The sequence below is a fragment of the Pygocentrus nattereri genome, chromosome 20, assembly GCF_015220715.1.
Source record: "Pygocentrus nattereri isolate fPygNat1 chromosome 20, fPygNat1.pri, whole genome shotgun sequence".
NCBI classification, from domain to species: Eukaryota; Metazoa; Chordata; class Actinopteri; order Characiformes; family Serrasalmidae; genus Pygocentrus; species Pygocentrus nattereri.
The window spans coordinates 14,419,420-14,442,893 of NC_051230.1; the positions used below are offsets into that span (position 1 = coordinate 14,419,420).

The 23,474-nt window shown below is 38.9% G+C and overlaps 1 protein-coding gene across 1 annotated transcript; it reads right to left on the minus strand.

Moving 5' to 3' along the window:
• Positions 1 to 1,353: 1,353 nt before the first annotated feature.
• On the minus strand, positions 1,354 to 21,735 carry LOC108423643 (leucyl/cystinyl aminopeptidase). The gene is made up of 18 exons (XM_017691078.2): positions 20,956 to 21,735; positions 17,753 to 18,581; positions 17,405 to 17,543; positions 15,523 to 15,654; positions 14,872 to 14,992; positions 14,566 to 14,717; positions 14,256 to 14,369; positions 13,120 to 13,251; positions 12,897 to 13,028; positions 12,663 to 12,814; positions 11,222 to 11,313; positions 10,867 to 11,050; positions 10,499 to 10,655; positions 8,789 to 8,973; positions 8,064 to 8,225; positions 7,827 to 7,967; positions 7,032 to 7,113; positions 1,354 to 6,073 (listed from the first exon to the last, which is right to left on the minus strand). Exons 1-18 carry the CDS (start codon positions 20,972 to 20,974, stop codon positions 5,942 to 5,944), a joined length of 3,057 nt encoding a protein of 1,018 aa, XP_017546567.1. The 5' UTR covers positions 20,975 to 21,735; the 3' UTR covers positions 1,354 to 5,941.
• Between the last annotated feature and the right edge of the window lie 1,739 nt (positions 21,736 to 23,474).

Sequence of the window (23,474 nt, forward strand, 5' to 3'; positions counted from 1 at the left end):
CTAGATGCTTTCTGGCTGATGTTTTGGTCACTTTTGAATGTTGGTGGTGCTTTCACACTCGTGGTAGCATGAGACGGACTCTACAACCCACACAAGTGGCTCAGGTAGTGCAGCTCATCCAGGATGGCACATCAATGCGAGCTGTGGCAAGAAGGTTTGCTGTGTCTGTCAGCGTAGTGTCCAGAGGTTGGAGGCGCTACCAGGAGACAGGCCAGTACACCAGGAGACGTGGAGGAGGCCGAAGGAGGGCAACAACCCAGCATCAGGACCGCTACCTCCGCCTTTGTGCAAGGAGGAACAGGAAGAGCACTGTCAGAGCCCTGCAAAATGACCTCCAGCAGGCCACAAATATACATGTGTCTGCACAAATGGTTAGAAACCGACTCCATGAGGATGGTATGATGGCCCGACGTCCACAGATGGGGGTTGTGCTCACAGCCCAACACCGTGCAGGATGCTTGCCATTTGCCAGAGAACACCAGGATTGGCAAATTCGCCACTGGCACCCTGTGCTCTTCACAGATGAAAGCAGGTTCACACAGAGCACATGTGACAGACGTGACAGAGTCTGGAGACGCCATGGAGAGTGATCTGATGCCTGCATCATCCTTCAGCATGACCGGTTTGGCAGTGGGTCAGTAATGGTGTGGGGGTGGCATTTCTTTGGAGGGCCACACAGCCCTCCATGTGCTCGCCAGAGGTAGCCTGACTGCCGTTAGGTACCGAGATGAGATCCTCAGACCCCTTGTGAGACCATATGTTGGTGCGGTTAGCCCTGGGTTCCTCCTAATGCAGGACAATGCTAGACCTCATGTGGCTGGAGTGTGTCAGCAGTTCCTGCAAGATGAAGGCATTGAAGCTATGGACTGGCCCGCCCGTTCCCCAGACCTGAATCCGATTGAGCACATCTGGGACATCATGTCTCGCTCCATCCACCATCGCCACGTTGCACCACAGACTGTCCAGGAGTTGGCGGATGCTTTAGTACCGGGGCTGGGAGGACATCCCTCAGGAGACCATCCGCCACCTCATCAGGAGCACGCCCAGGCGTTGTAGGGAGGTCAAACAGGCACGTGGAGGCCACACACAATGCTGAGCCTCGTTTTGACATGTTTTAAGGATAACACATCAAAGTTGGATCAGCCTGTAGTGTGTTTTTCCACTTTAATTTTGTGTGACTCCAAATCCAGGCCTCCATTGGTTAATAAATTTGGTTTCCATTGATTTTTGTGCGATTTTGTTGTCAGCACATTCAACTTTGTACAGAACAAAGTATTCAATGAGAATATTTCATTCATTCAGATCTAGGATGTGTTGAGCAGTGTACATATGAAAATAAAGAGGCAGCTTCCCTTTTCATTTGTGAGACCACAGGTCAGTTTATCATATAAAGAAGAACAGTGCCATCTAGTGGGACTGACCACAATTAGACAATACAAAGGACAAGAGAAAAACATCAGAGGCATTGTAAAGGCAATTTATTTGTTTTTTCCTTTTCTTTTAAAGAGACAGTTCAACAGTATCATATATATATATATATGTTCATTTATATAACCTCTGAATGTTATGGGTGAAGTCCAGTGTAAAGCTTTTGCGCAAAATAAAATATTGGAGAAGGAGGGAGGGAGAGGACAGGAGTGTAGAGAGAAAGAGTTAAATAAAATATTTCCCAATGAGGCAAGATAAGCACTGCATTCCAACAGCATCTAAAAGAATTTGAACAGATGACAGCCTTAGCATCTTTGCTCAAAAATGAAATGATAAAAAAAAAGAATCTATAACAGTGGACAAATGTGTATTTCCATCTATAAGAGCAAGTGAAAAGGAAAATCAATATACATTCGTTTAACAGCTGTACATGAACATTTGAAAGTGCTGAAGAGCTTATCATTGGAACAGGAGCTAATGGCAAACACACATACGTCTCTCAGCCCTTGAGGCTGATGCTGGCTTCTGTTTGCCTGTTTCTTATTCAATTACCTTTAACGGTGCAGCAAGAACAGAAGAAAAACAATACGAATCTGGGACGTAAGAAAATGACGTCAGCTTCTTTCTTAGCTCTACCTGACATTTTCACAGAGAAGGAACAACAACAAAAAAAAAAAGTTAAAAAAATCAGCCATAAACCTGGATGATGCACAAAATAAAACCCCACAAACCAACAGGTGTGGATGTCTCGCTGTATAAAGGCTGTAACAAGGTCATCTTAATAGTCATGGAAATACAGTAAGAAGTATTGTACATAAACCCTTATTTAAAATCGGTCTCATTTTGTATGGTTTGAATTGGAAATGATGGTGCACCAATACTACTCAACAGCTCAATATGAACTACAACCATACTGCAGTTCAGTGACAAGGTAGAACCATCTTCTTTACAATGTTAGTCAGACAGCTGTAAACAAACCCATCTGCTCTGAACAGTCCGAGCTTGTAGCTCATGGAATTTTGGTAAGAGGCCGCTGAGGAGTCTCAGTGCAGTCCTTGCAAAAGGCCGAACTAAGGGTACACAGAGGGCACTTGCAAGTGCCCTTTCTAACAGCAAAACGACCAAGGGGATATGCTATAGCCTCGCAGGCACATACAAATGAGGCCTGTAGGACCACAAGTGTACCAAATGAAACAATCCTGACGACAAAGTCAAAACTGTGGCACACACATTGAAGAGTAAGCATACTCCCTTTCACTTGATAAAACATCATTGGGTTTTCTGTTAGATAAAGGTGTTTTAACAATGTTTTCAAACTCTACAGTGCTCTTAGTAGTTAAAGGGAATTTCACAATTTTCCAAAAATTCTGAATAATTCAATCATCAAGCTATAAAAGTCATTCAGAGTGGTTTGATGTGACTGGTTCATTGCAGAGAAATGTCTGACTGAGATTTCTTCACAGTGGTGATGGAGACCAGGTGTTGAGATGTCAATAATGTATTAATAGCCATTTTATTTACTATGCAAAACCACTGAAGAACCTAAATGACTTCTGAGTTTTTACATGTAATGTTGATTTTGGTGAAATAATTGTAAATCTAAATATATGTTTCCTTTGGGGCCTGTTTGCCTTCAATGTCATGCATGAACCTCCCCACAATGAGTGGATTAAAAAAAAAAAAAAAAAAAAAAACATACAACACCACTGCAAACAATTCTGACTTGGCAAGTGTCTGTAAAATGGAGAATTTCACATCAAACCATCAAACTGATTGATTTAGCCATTATATTATGGAGACATTTTGAAAAAGTAGGTCTTTAAATCAAATTCTGTGACTTGCCATACAAAGATCAGAGATGTGAGTACCAACTCCAACCATGACTTCTGAGAAACTGAATTCTTTTACATGCAGCAGCCTTCAATTAAGAGTTAAGAGGACTTACATTTGTAGGCCAAGAACTTGTTTACGGTAACTGTGATAGCACATAAAGGCAGCATTTATGAACAGCATAAGAACAAATAAAAGTATTCCTGGCATTTGACACTGTAACTGCGCAGCTACCGATTTTGCCTGCAGTAAATTATTAGCATTGGTGGTATTGGTGCACCCCTACATCAGATGCAACGGAGTAACAATCATAAAGCCACTGATGTATTCCCACACAAAATGAGAACTGTTTATACATTCAGCAGGAAAAGTAACTGCATCTCTAACTTGGCATTAGCACAATTTAAGTACCATCTCAGGTCTACATGTTATCAGGTGCAATAAAACAACGTGTTCCTATACAATAATTACAGAGTACCATGATGACATTGTTTCAGCATCTTCATACCGGTGCATTCAAACTGCTCCATCTCATTAACAGTAGTTAGCAATTTGCATTGTTACTATTACATTTAACAGGAGTAGTCTGTCTAAGACTAAGCCCTGGAGATCTCTTCATCTTCAGTTTCAAACTACAGAATTACTGGCACCCCTTGACGAATATGAAGAGGGAAAAGAATGTAACAGTGATCTCATTATGCACTTATACAAAGAAATTAATTTTTACATGATCATTTCCACCCGAAGAATGCTGGGATAGGCTCCAGCACCCCCCCGCGACCCTGATGGAGAAGCGGCTTAGAAAATGGATGGATGGATGGATGGATGATCATTTCGAACCTCATGTCACCAGGGAGGTGCCTGCCATTGCCTTGTGCAAACACTGCCCGTCTGTCTGAGTCCTTTAAAAGCCAGGGATGATTCTTTTGCTTCCTAACAGTTTAGTTATTTCCCTCCACATCTTTGACTCAAAGTTATGTTATAGACAGTAATAACAACATTCCTCATCACTTCAACAGCAATGGATGGGAATATGTAAATCTGCTCAGGCTTCTGGCACAACAACCACAAAGAATACAAAATGGGCCGTTTTGCAGCTTAGTTCATACATGGACTGTATATATTTTTAGATGTAATGACATTTGTTTACTATCATTATAAAAGGCCTTTAAGTAATAATTCATTAAAATTAACAAAAAAAATCTGAAGGGCATTCTGGCTCAATGTCATTTTCATCTTCAGCCAAGACAGATTTTTGAGCATTTAAATGGGTCTCAATAATTTTGGCACATGTTTACAATGCCTTGATTCCAAAAAAAAAAACATTCAAATGTTTGGAAAAATTATGATTCCCTTGATGTATGAACATTAAATATGTTTTCTTCATATATATTAATAGGTACCAATAATTCCAAAGTCTACTCTGTGTAGCCTTCAACATTTTTCCTGATGCATTTTAAGCTAATATTATAATTAGATACTTTCAATGTCTTCCACAATGTGCACAGCAACACTGAAAACAAAATAAAAACCCACACTTAAATCCTAAGCTTTAGCATAAACTTTATCAAGGCAAAAAAAAGCTTCTGACTTTGCTTTGTGCAAGTCTGCACAAAAATATAAAACACTATATATACATCGGCAAACTAAAACAAACTTTCAGACTCAAAGCAAAGGATGAGGCTTGTATGGAAAACTGCTAAGGCAAGAGTATTTACACAGTCCCGGCTACAGGCGTTGCAAGTTCCAGATGACTATGCACTTTTCAAATTGTACATAAAGGGGAAAAAAAGCAACTCATATAAATGAGAGGCTTTGCAAATGACTTAAAAAACTGATTGTCTGCACATATCCAGACAGATACGCTATCTTAGCACCACAGGTGCACGACCATCAACACAAAAAGGAGTTCTATTGTTATACTTCTCAGCCATCGCCATCGCAGGATTTCACAAATCAAATTCACCTTTCCTTAATTGACAAGCTTTTTGGCAACATAGGCAAAAGGCATGTTGAAGAGATACTGCGGAGAGGTTTGGTCTGTAGCTATTGCAGTGGGAAGCAAATGAGTTCTAACGCGTCATCATTCATAACCAGCCAGAGTAGCCCTGAGCAAGCTGGAACTCCTAATAGTGCAAACAGGTTCATAGGCCAGAGCCACAAATGTGCAGAGATGGGCCATCATGAAGCCACCCCAAAAGCAGCAAGTTTCCCGTGTGACCTGAAGCCACAAGCAATGCTTGAAGGCAAAAACAGGCACAATGTCGTTACCCACAATACAGGAAGCCCATAAACAACACAGTGCTGATAACTACACATAACATTCTAAACCATAACCACATTTGCTTCATGAGTTGATTTCTTCTGATACATTTGTTTTCAAGAGACAATCGAGAATCTAGCCAGCTAGTCAGTTTAGTCCACAAAAAGAAAAGAAAAGAAAAAAAAAAACAGAACAGGAGGGTATAATAAACAGAACAACAAAAGCGGTAAGCTCTATTAAAAATAACAATAAAAATACTAATAAAAGTACCCCCGATTCGTCCCTGTCCATGGCCCATATCTGTACACGTATGGCTCAGGCTGTGTGTTACGGTAACGTCACTCACAGGTACTCGGCCACATCACCTGAGGGGGGGAGAGGGGGAGTGTGCAACAGTGAGACGGCTGCAGGCCCTTGAGACTACAGCCATTTCCAAAGTGTGACCAGGTTCCTGTCCATCCATTGTATGTTCAGCTTGATGGTCTCGATGGCCTCCTGAACGCTCCTCATTTTAGATCCTCTCTCCTTCAGAGAGCCAAAGAACCTCTCAACCTGAGGAATAATAAAATCATGGTATTTCAAAAGAAATAAATATAAACAGGCATATTTTTCCCCTTATCCAAATGTACACCAACAGTTCAAGAGCTTGTAAGGGTTGACCATGGAGAAAAGAAAAAAAAGGATTTCTAAAGCTCTGGATGTACAGCTGCATCCAGCCCTTTTAGATTAAAGGCTTAGTGTTGTGCAATTAGCATAATGCAGAGGAATGAACTTCAAAACTTGGTTTTATTATTCAAAAAAAAAAAAAAAAAGCCCACAGAAATGGGCAGGTTTTTGGTTCGGTGAGTAACATAACAGACAGAGCCAGAGAACACCTACATTTCTATTTCATTTTTAAATAACATTTTGCTTTGACCCAAACTGGCCAATGTTTATTCAACATATGCTGAAACTGCACTTTGATGCAGACCTTGAAATATTACATAAATACTTGAAATAAAAAATAATTGTAAAAACATTTATAGTGCAATAAGCTACATTAGCTACAGATAACTGTTCAACCTCTTTAAAAGGTCCCCAGGATGTTGGTCTTTTAAACCTACTGAACTGCATGAACCAGAAACTGGGCATCTTTTCTTTGCTGCAAGATTAATTATTGTCCTTAATTTCTGAGCTCCTGAGACCCTCAGGACGAAATGAAGTGAGACCAGACCTGTGAGATGATGTGTTTATCTTCATCACAGAGCACAAAAAAAAAAAAGAATCGGGTACCTGAATAAATAGTGATTTTGGCACCCCCTTGAATACCTGTGCACTTTTGTAATGGTTATAAGCTGTCATTAATGATTAGCTACATTCAGTGCAAAATTAAAGACACAAACTTTAGCCAAGATATGTCTGGTGTCTGATCAACTATATCTGGGGAAAATGGAGAACTGTGTACATTCTGTCCGGTCACAATAAAAGTAGTGAAAGTTTAATAACGATCTGATCGGCTTTCAGAACCCACCTCATCAAGATGTGTCTTTGTCGAGAACTGACTGGTTGTGGACATGATGATGCTTTGCAAGGGAAAACTTCCAATGGAAAATCTTAAACAGAAATGTGAACAAGTGTGTTAGAAATATATAGGCCTTTACTAATAAAACTAATAATAAAAATGTCTAATAAAAAAATAAAAGACTAATAAAAAAATGTTTCTTTATCGATAAAAAAAAAATCTATGTTTAGCATGTTTCCACCTATAATTTCATGTTTGTTCCAAGTAGTGCATATCTGGCATCCCCAATTTCCCAAAATCCAGTGATAAGGAAAATTGATTGGAATCGGTACCATCACCCAAGAGATTAAGTTTCTCCGCCATATACAGCTGTTGATGCACTTTCCATTTGGAAAGACCTTTTCTGGGCATGCCTCTCTGTAAGAGCTGAAAAGTGGCAGCATTTCTTCTAAAAACACTTCTCCTCCAACTATTCCCCTTCACCATGCTTTCCCTGACTATTGCAACAGAAATATCACATGACACTACATTTAGCTGTAAAGGCATTGTATTTCCTGGAAACAAAAAAATCTTTTTCACCACAGGTTTTTACAACAATTCCGCCATCACCAAACCATTTCTAACCAAAGCTGAATGGAAAAATCTTTTGTCAACATTCATGAAATATTACCAACAATATCTGTTTGCATGGTCTACATCATTTTTAAAAGAGAAACCCTTTGAATGGAAACACAGTGATGCACAACATGTGCTGAACAAAGTGTTCCTTGCATACATAGAAGTTAAAGTACTGCAATCACTTACTTTTGTGTAAGTTTGTCCCAGTTCTCCTTTACAAAATCCCAGGCATGGAGGTAGCCTGCAGAATGTCTACACACTGTGCTAATCACAAGAGGAAGTTCAGGAGTCTGAATTTCGCTTCCATCAAGAGCAGCTTTAAGGATCCTAAAAGAGACAAAAGATTCAGTTGTAACGGAAACATAAATTGTCCAAGAGCCTCTGAAATCTGCTACAGGTTTACAGTTTAGACCAAAGCCTTACCACACAATTTTTCGCACATCCTGTGTGCTAGCCAAGGCCTGCAGTGTCTTGCGTTTCTCCGAGTCATAGATGGAGTGTTTGTAAGTATCGAGTAACACCTGCCAACCTTTCTCAGTTTGGGCTGCCACAGACAGAACCGTTTTCAGGAGGTCTCCAGGAATACTGTGGAAAAAAGAACAAATTACACAGCTGTATCTAAATCATAGCTTTCTATCTGGGATTAAATTCTCAAAATATCAATATTAAATTAAACTATCTCTTGTTTATCAAAAACAACTAAATTAAACTAACTTTTTAAAACTAAACTACTGGTTAAACAGTTGTTGTTGTTGGTTAACTGTTAATTGGATAAACATTTACATCCAGCACGAGACCATCATTTTGATTACTTCATGTAATATTAAAAGCTTTAAAATTATTATTTTTATTGATAAGTGCTTTATTTGACATTAAATGTGTTGCTTAACACCCTGTACTTCTTGATTCAAGAGTGTTGTCTCAAACAATAGTATATGCCATGATGTATGCTTTTAACATGTCCATCCTTTAATAGCCCCACTGTAAAATTTGCACAGATTACCAGAATCATTCAACAGCTAGCCTAGAAAACCCTGTGCCTAATTTTGTCTCATCATGCTGTGATTTTAAATAGCTGCAGCATCAGAGTCTTGAGCTAATGATACAATTTATCAGTGAAGTGGGAAAAATGAACTCCTCAGACTTACTGTTCAGTTTTGTTGGAAGTTCTCCATTGAACAAAGAGTCTGTTTGCCTGATTTGTGCAATTAGGCCTGCCCAGGTGGCAGGCTGTCTCGAGTAGGGCTGATCTAAGTGCTTGCTTAGACACAGAGCTCTCCTCTTCCCAAGACTGGCTGTCCATCAGATCACCAAAAACCGTAAAAATGTATGTCTGTGGGAAAGAAAACGAAACAAATAATGTCTGAGCAAAAATGTCTCCTTTCTTTAAAAGTGGCTTGCTGCAAAAAACAAAATGACATGTTTGTCAAATAATCACAATCATTTCAAAGTGCTGAAACTCAAATGTCACTGGGAGTAAATTAAGCCACGGCCACAATACACAACATTCAAAGTAGTCAGATTGCTATACTTTTCACACTACATCACTTGCTGACTTGTGATGGAGAATTTTGAAGTCCTCGTGGTTCTGATCAGCGACAGGGGGGTCACACATTACAGGATCTTTTACCAAGAGAGATCACCAACATGTCTGTCTGCTCTCCAAACTGTAGTTCGTCATGAATACACAGGGAATGATGTGATACCATGCACATACAACACCTCCCCTGGGTTTCCTCCCACCCATGTCTTGCTCTCACTGGCTGTAGCTCGTAGTCATGCTCATTGCCAGTCACAGCCTGTTCACAACACTTTTCACAATACAGAATTTGGACGAGCAGGTTAAAGATGTTTAACCCTTCTCGATATCCTTTGGGTCTCTGCAAGGCATCAGCGAGTCTATTCACACAAGTAAGAGCAGATTTGTGAGCCCTGAATGAATGCCAACTTACCTCTGATCTGGGGCAAACTGTTGGCAAGTGAAAAATCATGGCTAAAACTGTGTAGATAGAAGAAGGTATTGCTGGGAAAAGCACAATTCAGACACATGCTATCCTGATCATCTAGATGGTGGTGCTGTTTGTAGACGTGAAACACCTCACGGACATGGCTTGAAATTCACTCACTCGTATTTTATAAGTTTGTCCACAAAGGGGAGCTAGTGGCAATCTCGCATCTAGAGTGAAAACCTTGTGTTAGATGAAATGGCTGAGTGCTAGTACTTCACATCAATGACACGTGTCCTTGTTATTGCATTTCCCAAGCTGCAACATTATTGATTAGACTAAGTGTAAGAATAAAAACCACATTTGCAGCTCAATAGCAAGACTTTTAACAGGATCAAAGGTAAGCTAAACTTTATCCAGGCTACAGTATTTGTTATTACCTATTTTATTACAATGTCTAAGGATAAGCAAAGTTATAGAACAACACTGAGGTGAGCTTCAGTGTAGCTCATCGGAAAGCGGTAGCCCCTGTCATTCTGACCTACTTATTAGCCATGAAAATCTGCTGCATAATGTTCAGAGAATGAAGGATTTCCCTGGTTTCATTAAAGTCTACACTGTCCTTTAGTTTTTGCTTTGAATGGACCTACATTTATATTTTACTAGGTATTAAACATGTGTGTATACATAAAACACTTTATAAAGCCAGTTTATTTTGGAATGAAAGACATTTTCATGTTCTCTGTTTTTCTACATTTTCCTTTGTGGTTCTGTGACATAGCAATAGTAACTAAAGGAGGCAGAACATGTGAGTTTTGCAAACGGTCAGCTGCAACAAAAATTCATACTTATTCAAAATTAAAACTTATTGCTACAGACTGGCTAAAGACGTTTAATGATGGTAGAACCTACCGTCATCCTGGACACCAATAACAAATCAGATCTCTTGTCTAGCAGCATGAAGATGTGGTTGAGCTGAGTCAGGGCTTCAGTCAGGGGCGCCGTTTCTGTCTCATTCTTTAAGTATACCAACAGATTTAAAACCTGTCTGAAGGACACCCTGTCTGACCTACAACAACAAAAACACACAGACTGAACCCTTTGAGAAACGTCTGTTTAGAGTCTGGATTTTAAATTCTTTCGTTTCCACAAGCTCTGAACCTGATGTTTGAAGATGAGTTACCTTTAAAAGAAAAACTACATTTATATCTTTGTGACTGCATGTTTAGGATTTGCTGTCTCATCAAAAAGATTCCTTAAACTAAACAAAAACAACCTACCTTGATAGAGCAAAGATGTTATTGATGAGAGCTGCCCTGTCCTCATGAGGAAGAACATTCACATTTTCCTTCAAGGCTATAATCAAAGCCCTCCAGCCCTGTTCTCCATAATCCACTATGTAGAAACCATCACTCCTGTAGTTAAACTTCAGCCATTTCACTTTCTCTGAAACCTCAATAGTGGCTGTAACAAATTAAAAGTCATTAGAAAAAACAAACTTAATATCAAACTATTTCTAATGTGTTTTGCTGCATCTCAGGCCTGTAATATTCAGTTTTGTTTACCAGCTCTGTCCTGAACAAATTGTATCCAGGCGACAAAAACAAAACTGTTAACAACATGTCTTCTATTTACCTGTTTTATCCTTGAAGAGAAACACTTGCTTACAAGAGCTGGAGTTGTTACAAATGTCACTGACATAAGTGAGGGGAATGTGCCACAGGTTGCTGTGAGGAGAACAAAGATATGTTTGAGTTCAATCTCAGCTGACTTTGACTGCCTCTTATTAGATTTGGATTTGACATGTTAGGTTCTTCCATGGTGATTTTCACCAAACAGAGCTTGTTTGACTTTTTGACCCTCTAAAGGCCATTATAGGTTTTAAGGCTCTAAGCACAATCAATCAAAAGAAAAAGACTGATCTTAAATTGAACGACAATCAGATTATAATCCTACATACATATTAGCACTGTCATAACAAAACCTACAAATTTCCAACGTTTCCAAGAGATTTTATGCCTCAACCTAAGGTTTGAACCTTTTTTTTAGTGGTTCATTCCACATGAAATATTCATACAGTGTAAACAGCAGTTCTTATTTTCAAATGGTATGAAAAAAGAAAACAGAGAAACAAAAATGGCAGTAACATTTCACAACACAGACTCAAGAAATATTCAAACCTAACCTACAAATCCCAATCCCAAAAAAGTTGGGACAGGATGTGAAATGCAAATAAAAATAGAAAGAAGGGATTTATAAATCTAAAACAAAACAGTACAATGACAACTTAACCATTTACTCGTAAACAAACACATATTTTTGATCTGATGCTGGTAACGTGCTCAAAAAAGTATGAAGGGGGCAATTTAAGGTTAGGAACATTGCGAAAAAAAAAAAAAAAAATCATAAACAGGTGACGCAACCATGCTTGTGTATAAAGGAGCTCCCAGGAAAGGTCTAGTCCTTTATGAACAAGGAAGGGTCAAAGCTCGCCACGTCAGCAAATCATCCAACAATTACTCAACATGTGACTAAATTTGATGTATTTCACCAACTATAGCACATAATATAATCAAGAGATTCAGGGAGTTTACAAACAAATCTCTGTTCAAGGCTGAAAAACAACAGAACACGCTTTGATCGCTTATTAAAACGTGCATGCTTCTGTGATGAAGATCACTGAATGGGGTCAGAAATACTTTTGCATACCGTGTTCAATAAGCACTGTTTGTCACTGTATGTATAAATGCAAGTTAGGACTGTACTAAAACATCCTTAAGTCCCAAATTTTTTGGAATATCTTGCAGGTATCAATTTACAAAAACTGTAATTGTTATAGGGCAAAACAATGTTTTTGCTATGTTTTCAAATGAATACAGGTCACTTTACTAATTATTGCTTCTGTTTTTATTAACATTTCACACGCAATCCCAATTGTAATAATGAGAAAATATTCCAACATATAATTATATTCTGATCTTTTTCCCTCCCATTCCCAGTATATACAGAGCTCGTCGCGTTTTCACCGCAACATGTTTTACGATGTCACCTTAACTCTCAGGCAAAAAATGGATACCTGTGATCTGTGGCATTGTCGGCATTCAGGACGAAATGTTCTTGCATCAGGTTCACTTGTATGCCTGTTCTGTTCACAGTGACCAGTGGAAAGCCTTTCTGAACAGTCCAAGTGTTCATCATCTCAGCTACATCAGTGTGTGGGTTTGTTACCTGTAAAAAGACATCAAATATGACTAACGAGTATCAACTTGATTGCTTGAATTTAGCACTTCCTCACAGCCAGAGATCTTACTTGTGAAAGACTCATCCACAGATCTTCACTCTGCGTGTTTAGGCCCCTGTACCTTTTCAAATACTCGATTACACCTTTCCTGAATGCTACCTTACTGAGTGTTGCTTTGAGCATGAGCAAAATGGAGGCACCCTGAGGGGGAAACAGAGATGAAAAGATTAGCATTGTGTTTGGTGGGCTGAGGAACAACAGAAGAAATGAGCCTGGAAAAACAAAATCGCACCTTCTCATAAGACACAGAGTCAAACATCTCTGCCACCTCTTCTGGAGTGTAGACTTTAGTAGACAATGGATGGGATGAATTCAGCGCATCTTTAGCTAAGGCTTTGAAACGGACACTCAGGAATTCATTGTCCTGAAAATGAGGTAGCAGTGTAAAATGAAACTTGCAACTGCACAGATTTAGAGATAAAATTTTAGCTTGGTCAAAGCTTCTTCACTGACAACATCCATCTAGCCTTCCTTTCACACTATGAGTGCTAATCAAATGGAAAGGGCAGTCCTTCAAACTCAAAACATTGTTTGTGAGAAGCATTTATCCTAAACCACCATGTTTATTGGCAAGCCAAAGGCCTAATACAAAACAGATGCTCCATTCTTACAATCTGATTGACAAAACCGCAATTAATGCCATTGTAAAATACCTGATAATTGTACCCGTACAACTCCCATTAACTGAATTCTGCATTAATGTGTCAAATTGCTAAAAGTCACGGTGTTGTGAAAGTTATCCTCTCAGAGATCACTCAGTGTTTTGACAGATGAAGTAAGAATCTGGGTTTGTTGAAAAGGATTTACAAATCATTGTATTCTGTTTTTATTTATGTTTTACACAATGTCCCAACTTCATTGGAATTGGGGTTGTAGATGCAGTGGTAATTTGGTGAGTAAAAAGTACCTATAAGTGCTCTTCCTGCATTAAACACTGCTGTGATACTGTTATTATTATTTGACAAACAACTAAAAGTTAGTGATACAGCTGCAATATTTAATGGTGTGCGACTGATCATTCTTGTCCTCCTTCAGCAGCTGATAGCTGTTTGGCAGAAACAGATGAACTAAACGAACTATATTTCTAGAAATAAAATGTGTTTGTGATTATTATAAATGATAAATACTGTTTGAAAAATTTTAATGAATGTTAGCATATTATAATACTTATAAAAACAATAAGCCACGCGAGACAACGTGTAACAGTAATATGCCCAATATTTTAGATACTCCAAAAAATAAAAATAAAATAGTCACAGTAACTTTAATACATGCTTTAATACATGTTTAACACATTGCTTCATTAATACTTTCTAAAACTCAATAAGAAATGGTAAATGGACTTTTTGGAATTACAAACTCACTCACAATATCAAGCTCTGGGAACACTTCCTCAATAGACATGTACTGCATGTAGGTTGCAAAGCCTTCATTCAGCCAAAGATCATTCCACCAGCGCATGGTGACTAGGTTCCCAAACCACTAAAACAAAACAGATTTTAATACATAACATTCATATGGGAACCTATTTTAAATGTTCTTTTCTATATCAGCAGCTAAATAAATAAAATTATTAACAAACTAACACCTCTAAAATGTTTTGTAGATAAACACAGCTAAAACTGTGATTTCAAAAGACATTTTATTAGGGTGAGAAGGTTTTACAGTGGACTTGTACCTGATGCGCAAGTTCATGGGCGATGACGGAGGTCACTAGTTGCTTATCTATGGGGGAGGAATGGTCGCCTATGAGCAGAGTCGTCTCCCGGAATGTGATGAGTCCCCAGTTCTCCATGGCTCCAGCCAAGAAGTCTGGAATGCCTACTAAGTCTATTGATAAATAGGAGTCATACTATGTAATAAAAGTAGATAAAAATAAATCTAACTAACTCAAAATTGGTTACAAGTAATGATATTATCACAGGTTCACAACTCCACATGTATTCCTATTTGTGGAGTTACTGTAACATGAGGCGTGTCTCACCCAATTTGCTCAAAGGGTATGTGATTTCAAAGAAACGGTTGTAGAACTCCAACAGCTTGGCAACGGTCTCCAGCGCATAATGAGTTTGGTCCTTCTTATCTGGAACCGCATATACAGAGACCTGTGGAGAATGTGAGGCTATGAAAAAACTAAGAGGAAACTCCATGACTTGCCAACAGAAGAATAACTACAAAAGGATGCATCAATTTAAGAATAAGAAAACTGCAAAACAACACACAACACTGCAACGAATGAGACCGTATGTATTTTTTTAGAGTTATATTTTAAAAACATGAAACCTAATGACCCTGTCTTATCAGAACTTATCAGTGTTTTAAAATCTTCACATTATGCAAGGAATTTTACAAACGAAGCAATACAAAAGGTCCAAAATTACTTTGAATAAAACTTACGGTACATTAAAATGCAGTATGTTTTCCATTCTACTATTTTACCACTCTTGGAGACACACATTTTTGTAAAGATGGTGATGAATAAGTGTAAAAAAAAGTTCAGCTATTTTGGTCACTTCAGCCCTTCAGTGCAGACCGTTAAAATGCTGGTCACCTTAATGACTTATGGGAGAGAGGTGTGGGTGGGAGGTAGGTGTATGTAGGTTAAGTATTTAGACAAAAGTAAGATCACACATACCAGAGTGTTTGAGACATTCTTACTGACACTGCTGAGGTTGGCCACGACAAATGCCACAAGATAGGTGCTCATATTAACGCTTTTCTCAAACTCATCTTCAAAAAGCCCGTCGCCTAACGGAGTAGTTTTAACCTGGAAAAATAAAACATATACTCAGATCTTCTTACACACCACAGTATATTCACTACATTGGAATTCACAACATATACAGTACTGTATAAATGTCTGAGACCACCCTTCATTTAGTTATTTTCCAGTCAAAATGGCCATTGACTACAAATTAGTCATTTTTCAGCATCAGGAAAAGAAGCCTCAGCAACTAAATATAATATCTATTTTGTTATTCAGTTTGTCCACCATTTGCCTTTTTGCATTTCTTATTGATTCCCTTATTTTCAAAAGACCTAGCTTTCAGTTTTTTAAAGAAATCTGCAGGGATATTTTTCCACCCCTCCAGTAGATGACCAGTTTCACTGTTTAGAAACTCCAATATTAGAAACTCCTGTTTTTTCCCCCCACTTTTTTTTCTATTGACCTTCCTTTTCCTTATAAAAGTGGATTATCTTATCACTACTGTTCTCAGAAAAACCTCCCTTAGCCATTTTAAACACACATAAGAGGTGGGCAATATGATGATATTTTATCATCTATTTTGTCACTGAGATACATAATATGCATGTCTGAGCATTCTGAGTGATTCTCAGTAGTCTACTTGAAGATCACTTGACAAACTGCATGTTTCATTACAAAAAGAGCTTAATTGGTCCTGTTTTTTTTTTCTTTCTTCCAATTTTCTTCCCAATTTTCTCATATCCAATTACACCCACTAGTTAGGACTCCTACAACCACATGCTATCACCAGCACTGGGAGGGCGATGGCTAACACAGGCTTCCTCCAAGACCTGCATCTTTTCAAACTGCCTCTAACGCAACATCATTGGACAGCTGAACACCAACTGTCAGTTATGTTAGGTTAGCTAACAGACGCCTGCACTGACTAGCATCATGTTGAGAGTGTGGGGGGCATCCTACCCATCCAGAGAGAGTGAAGCCAACTGTGCTCTTTTGGACTCCCGGCCACAGATGGCTGTAGGATCACCAGGGATCGAACTCGCAATCTCCTGATAACAAGGTCAATGCTTAGACAGCTGCACCACTCGGGAGCCATTAGTTCTGTTTAAGTGGATTTAGTGCCGCATGTATGTAAAATGTTGAGTAGTAATGATTGAACTGATGGATTTACTGGCAGTTTATAAATCTGGCACTACTAGTGCATTTTGTCTGTGTGTCAAAAGTTTAGTGATACATACTGTGTATGGTGAAAAGTATTGTAATATGATTGTTTTGTTACATACTGCCCAACCCTAATGTACATGAGAAAGAAATTTACAAAGCAGCTATGGTAGGTTTGAGTAGGTGTTTGTATGAATGTTAGTGTTTCTTTGAAAGGGAACACAATATCATTGACTCCTTTGGGAATAGATTTTGTTGGGAAGACACAGCTGTAATTCATTGGTTGTAAGATTGGGGGGATGAAAGAGCTGAAGTGGCAGTAGGGTGCGCAAAGGTAAAGAGTGGACAAATTAAGTACTATCAGATATTATACTATACTTAGTGTTGGCAGCTTTGCTGTATTTAAGTATATGCGTCCTGTTTTTTCTTTAACTGAAAAAATGTATATTTCTTGTAATTAAAGGTCGTTTTGACTGGAATTAAATAAAGGAAAGCGTGGTCTCTTACTTTTGTACAGTGCAGTAGATCTTAGTTTATGTATCTGTTCTTTTATCATTATGTAAAGCACTTCAGTGTCATTAGAAAGAATGATGTACCTCAACATGCTTATACAACAAACAGTGCTATTTTACTGAACAGGGATTATTACCTTAGGCATGTTTGAAAGGCTGATGTATTCGGCTTCTCTCGTTATCTTAATTACAAAACTGGCTTTAAAGGCGGGTTCATCAAAACAAGGGAAAGCTTTGCGGGCAGCCAAGGGCTCAAACTGAGTAGCAGCCAAAACTCTGCGAGAGAGAGAAAGGAAAAACAGATAAAGCATGTTTTAAAATAATAATTTTAAATATGTATATAATCTATACTCAATTAAACATTGTACATAATTATAGTAAATCATAATGAAATATTCTGAATATTCAGCCTGTGAATTAAATTAAGTTAAATTGAAAAACACTGAAAATATCATTCACAGAAAAGCCAACTGAGATGGTTCTACCTTCTTTTCCCATTTGTGTCAATGTAAGAGCTGTTATATAAGCCATCGTAGCTGTTGGAGAGGTTTGCAGAATAGTGAATTTTCAAGACATATATTTCTCCCTTTTTGAGTTCCTTTGAAACCTTGATGGCGATCTGCTGCCAGGGCTTGTACTCCAAGATGTTCACCTTTTCATCCTGGAAAGTACTGTTGATGATCTTCATATCATAGCTGTGCAAAACAATCTTATTGGTTTCCTGCAAGACCACCATGCTGATGGCCACGCTCCCTTGGAAGGTCATGGCAGTCAGGTTCGGCTGGAGTGAGATTTCATAATGAACTGGATGCACGCTGGCGGGAAGCCTCAGCCCTGTCCATGGGAAAAGTTCTCCATTTGATGCTTTGGGATAAAGCTGTTCAATGGAGGAGTTGGTCTTTTGACAGCCATCCTTGGAGAAGGTACAACGTGGCACGAAGTAGATGAACATGGCAACAAAGGCAATGATGACTAGGACCAAGATCCCCACCACCATTTTCTTTGCAGAAGGCACGGAGCAGGAGTTGGAGGGCTGCTGACGGGTGTAGGAGGAGGCGGCGGCGCTGCGCTGGCTGGAGCTACGGTTCATGAAGGACATTCCAAGAAGCCTTGCGGAGGACTCGTAATCCTCCTCTTCTTCGTCCAGGTCATTCTCCCCAAGGCCTCGTACCAACAACCTGGAACTGCGTGGCTCATAGACCACGTCATCTGAATCGATTGGATAGGATGGGGACTCCTTCGCCAAATCCACCACATCTGGCTCCTCCTCAAACATGCTGTTCTCAATCATGTTCCTGGGGAGTGGGGCTCGCTCTGTCAGTAAAGATTATAGATAAATAAAATGTCAAAGTTAAGCCCTTGTGCAAGGAACAACAGCACTTTTGTTGGTGATATTAGGTTATTTTCTGTTGACATGTGAGCTGATGTCAGCCAAGCTAAAAAAATAAAAAATAAAAAAAAGTGTTCTGTGAAAGCACATGATTTTGACTTCAGCCTACACTTAGGCCTAAACAAGAGAGGGTTATGAGTGATGCGAACAATTTGTTAATGGCACCAATAAACCATTCAATGTAAATGTTAAATTAATGCAAGATATACTGACATCTTCAGCAAAAACATTACGGAAACATTGGGCACACTAGGCCTACTTCAGTTGAACGACTACAGCAGACATGTTACCAACATCCTTCTAAAATAAACTGACCACAGTCTTCCTTGTTTCATTTCCTCCTCTGACAGAGGCTGCTGACAGTCTATGAAATACACTTTTCTTGACAATGAGAATGTACTTTTTTGTGATAATCTACATTATCTCTACAGATATAAGTAAAAGCAATAAACCTTCTTTGAGTTTCTATTGCACAGCTATTTATTAATCTATCCTGCACATCTAAGTTCCTTATTCTTATGTTTAAGAAGAAAACAGACCATAATCTGATGTTTGAGCAAACATTACTAGTATATCAGCTAACAGCCATGTGCTGTCTCATTGTCAAGGCTTCCAGGACATAACATTCTTTGCTTCTGAAACGTGCTGCGGTTCAATCTCTTATCTCCTAAGTAAATTTACAAATCATTTCTGCCTGAACCATAAACTCCGCAATAGTTCTATGCACAAATACACCCTATAAAGATGCCCTCACCTGCTGGCAAATGCTGAAAAACATAAAGGGAAATTCAAGCTATTCCTTACAAAGTTCTTCCGTCTTCATAATTAACTGGTTATGAAGTAAAAATACTCGTTCAGGGTGGTTAGATGTGAAATGCTCTGTGCAGAACTGTTGACAGTGGTGGTGACAGGAACCAGATGCCCGAAATGTTTAACACCTCTGAAAGCTACAACAGAATGTTATTACATGAAATGGTCAGAAATACACTGACTGATATCAAAGACATTGTTTTATTAGGGTTTTGAGAAGGTTTTGGCCTTCAACATATACATATACATATATGTTAATGGCACAGGGGTAAGTGCAGGGCATTTTGAAGCAAAATACTCCCCAAAGAATCATTTGGATCAGATTTACCATCATCAACATTGCAAACAAAAACTCAGAAAATGGTTTAGATAGTAAATAAAATGGTTGTATTTTGCGTTGTAGACATCCCAACGACTGCTGTAAAGAAATCTGAATCTCTTAAGTTTCTCTAATGCACAATTTCACATCAAACCACTTTGACTGGCTTTGTTTACACCATAAAAACTGAACTGTGTGACACTTTTGAAGAAAAAAAACAAAACAAAACAAAAAAAAAACAGTGGAATTCCCCTTTAACATCACTAAGCCTACCACTACCGCACTGAGCTCCTTTGTTTTATACCAATCAAAAGCAATTTTCTGCTGACGAGGTTCTAACTTCAGGCTCGCAAAGGTTTATTAATAGGTCAGTTAATTCATCTGAGCTACCTTCACTAATACAAGACTACCAGAGCCTGTCTCTACGAGCCAGTGCTCCTACACGGCAGAGTCCTTTATATTCACCTGTCTAGGAGCGCAGTCTAAATTAAGAACCACCCTAAAATTAAATTGAGATCGAATGAAGTTGGAGGTCCTAGACACTAACTAGCAAAACTATCAGTTGTGAAAGGCAATAAAACAACTGCAACACCTTTAGCAGAAGCAGCTGTTTGTATTTTGTGATAAAGGAAAAAGAAAGCTATGCAATAAACGGCTGGTAGTAGTTGCTCACTTGCTGACGAGAACAAGGCAAACGCTACGCTTTAGTCAAAGTCATTTAAAAGACTAAAAAGAGGCAAGTCCTCCAATGACACTGTTGAGTGGGCTTTCATTACAAAGCTTTGCGTAATGCTTTGCTGAACTGCAGGAAGGGAAAATCTGGACTGTCTTCAAACCTGCAATCATGTTTTTGTTGTTGAGACTTCCCTGAATGACAGTTTGACAACACGGCTAGCTGCGCGTTAACGGTGGCCGTTATAATTAGCTCGGCTAAAGAGAGGATTACAAGCGTTGCGTGGAAATCAGTCTGAATAGCTTAAATTCACTGGAAATGTTCATAATGTCCGTAAACTAGCTAGCAATCTAGCTATCCACAGCTGTACCTGAAAAACCTCAAAACTTTGAACACAGCTGCAGAGAGTGCAGGTTATCGTTATCAGCTAGCGAGAGTTAGCCGACGGGCAAATACTTGGCTAAGTTAGCTAGGTTAGCTTATCTGTGTGTCTTACCACTTTCAAACGATTCCATATTTAGATGTCCGGCAAAGACTGGAAGAAATTTCGATTCCTCTTCACGTCCACGAGCAGGGAGACGTTACTAACCTAATCCACCTCAGCGTGAAAAGAGAAAAGAGAGCCAGTCGCCAAATAAATAACAAACAAGCTAACCTACAAAATCAGCTGGTTAAAGAGAACTATGTTAGCTAGCTTAGCTTGGCTAGCCAGCTAGCATTGTTCCGTCCCGTCTCTTAACTTCGTGGCATTGAAATAAATCGACGGATGCTCAGCATCGATCTCGGTACTGTTCAGCGAACGCATGCGTTGAAGATTTAGGATACACAAGCCTTGTTTTCCTGGTTTTGAAGCAGGACGAACTTCAGCAGAGAGCCGTGCTGTCTGCTAGCTGTCAACAGACTTTGGCTCGAGTCTCTCACTTCTGCTCTTCTGCTCCAAGCGGCTGACTGATTGACCCCACACGCACAGCACTCACTGTCCGCTGTCATTCACTGAGCCTGGGTTATTTTTTGTGGTATGGACTAAAAAGAATTTCAAAAGCTCACGTTTATCTCAATGCAGGTGTGAAACTAAACAAAAAGTGAAAGAACAACGCACTGAACCGCATGTCAGAATTAGCAGTCCATTCATCAGCGTAGTAGATTATGTAGCTATTGTTTGGTAGAGTAGTATGAGGATTTGGACGCAACCAAAGTCAGGATCCATATTCAACTGGCTTAAAGGAAAATCAAATGTACATAGGTGCACTTTCTTCTTCCCCCAGAGGACATGCTTCCTGTCAAAAGTGCATCGTTCGCTATAGAAGTAGTACAAGTACTGTGAGTATAACCGTCTATGCCACCCAAAAGACCTCCAATGTATTTTACATTAGCCTTATAGCTCCACAGCAAAACAGAACACACGAAATCAAGCGCTGGCCACCAACCGTGCAGTGACTGGTTATTCTCGGGGCGTTTTATTGGACGTTTCACCAAACTGTTCCTTCAAAAATCAAACTTATTGGTTTTTGGTGACTGCTGTGAAAACGTTCAATCTGTTATCTGTGGAAGCCCGTTTGCACCAGGTACACGAGAAATTGAATCGATCACTTAGTTTCTGGCAGCAGTATGTCAGAAAATGACTTATTTTTGCAAAAATATTGATTTATTATTTCACTGCGTTTGACATTTGAAGTTATTAGTTCTGACATTTATTTTAACAATGAGTTATTCACTTTTTAAGAAAGTAATTCTATAAAAAGTATAGAAAAAAAGTAGTAGTTACTTCGAGATACTAATTCATTATTTAGTCACTGTAACTTATTCTTTTATGGCACCAAGTCATTTTGACATAAATCATCAGGATACTAAGTCATTTTGTAGTTTATTTTTGAGATATTAAGTGAACATTTTGCAGGAAATGAGTCATTATTTACTTCACTAATACATTCAGTGAAAATTAACTATGCCATTATTGACATGCATAGGAGCACTGTCTACTAAATTAAGTGCCACTATAAAACGGATTAAACTATCATTGCCAGTCACTTCAGACTAAATGGCGGTGCCCTAAACGGCCTGGCAAGACTAACAGCTGTGAAAGGCAATAAAAACACTGAACAGCTAGCTGAGGTCTGTGAACTGATGCCAACCTTAACTAGAGTTAGGCTGAACACTAACCAAGCAGAAGCAGCTTCTTAAGGCGTTTAAGCACAATGAAGCCCTGTTTACCTGCCTAAAGCAAGATAGTAGTAAAAAGTAGGGAAAGATCAAGTAAAATAAGTAAAGACATACCCATGGATCCATATTCCAACTGGCTTAAGAAGCAAACTGATTCCATATAGCAGACCAGGGCCAGAGCAAAGTGCCATACTACTGCACAAAGTGAGCAGCTTTAGCTTAGTGCCTCTTTTTAGCTATTTGAGCCATCACATGCTGACAATTTCATCGGCAATGCCTCAGTTTAAGTGACTCCATGCTATTCTTCAGTGTAGCTCTAACAATAGCCTGGTGTTCTCTCATGTGATTGTAGTGCCTTGCCTGTTTTTTTGTATGACCCTGTAGGCCTGCACTCACTTAAATATGATATCACTGATGGAAATTTCACTCAGAGAGAGAAGAATCTGAACTCATATACCATAAAGCAATGAGCACTAAATAAGCTCAAGACAGCTGCTCTGGTGTTTAGTAGCTATCTTTCAGTGTTGTTCATCTCCATGTTCTCTAATTAAATGAACATTAAATTAATTACAGCACGGTGCCAGTGAGAGGCCACCCTTTTGCAAATTAAATTTCCAGTCAAAACAGCAAGTACAAGTTATTTGTTTATGCAAGTTTTTAGCTGGTGGCTGTTGGTCCACCCCAGTGTCAGTGTGTTGTCATGTACCCATTTTCTCCTGGTTACTCAATAATGAGCTGTTCTCAGTTCAGTCATGGCTTCCATTGACTCTTCTTTTGACCGCTGTTATGATATACAATTATGATTTAGTTTTTAATGCTTTTATGTAATTTGTGTTAATCTTACATTTTCTGCAC

What these genes read in the sequence shown, in the direction of transcription:
- LOC108423643 (XM_017691078.2), bottom strand. An exon ending in GACACAAATGGGAAAAGAAG is followed by an intron (nt 17,544 to 17,752) that starts GTAGAACCATCT and finishes TCTCTCTCGCAG; the next exon opens with AGTTTTGGCTGCTACTCAGT. An exon ending in TGGGACAAACTTACACAAAA is followed by an intron (nt 7,114 to 7,826) that starts GTAAGTGATTGC and finishes TTTCTGTTTAAG; the next exon opens with ATTTTCCATTGGAAGTTTTC.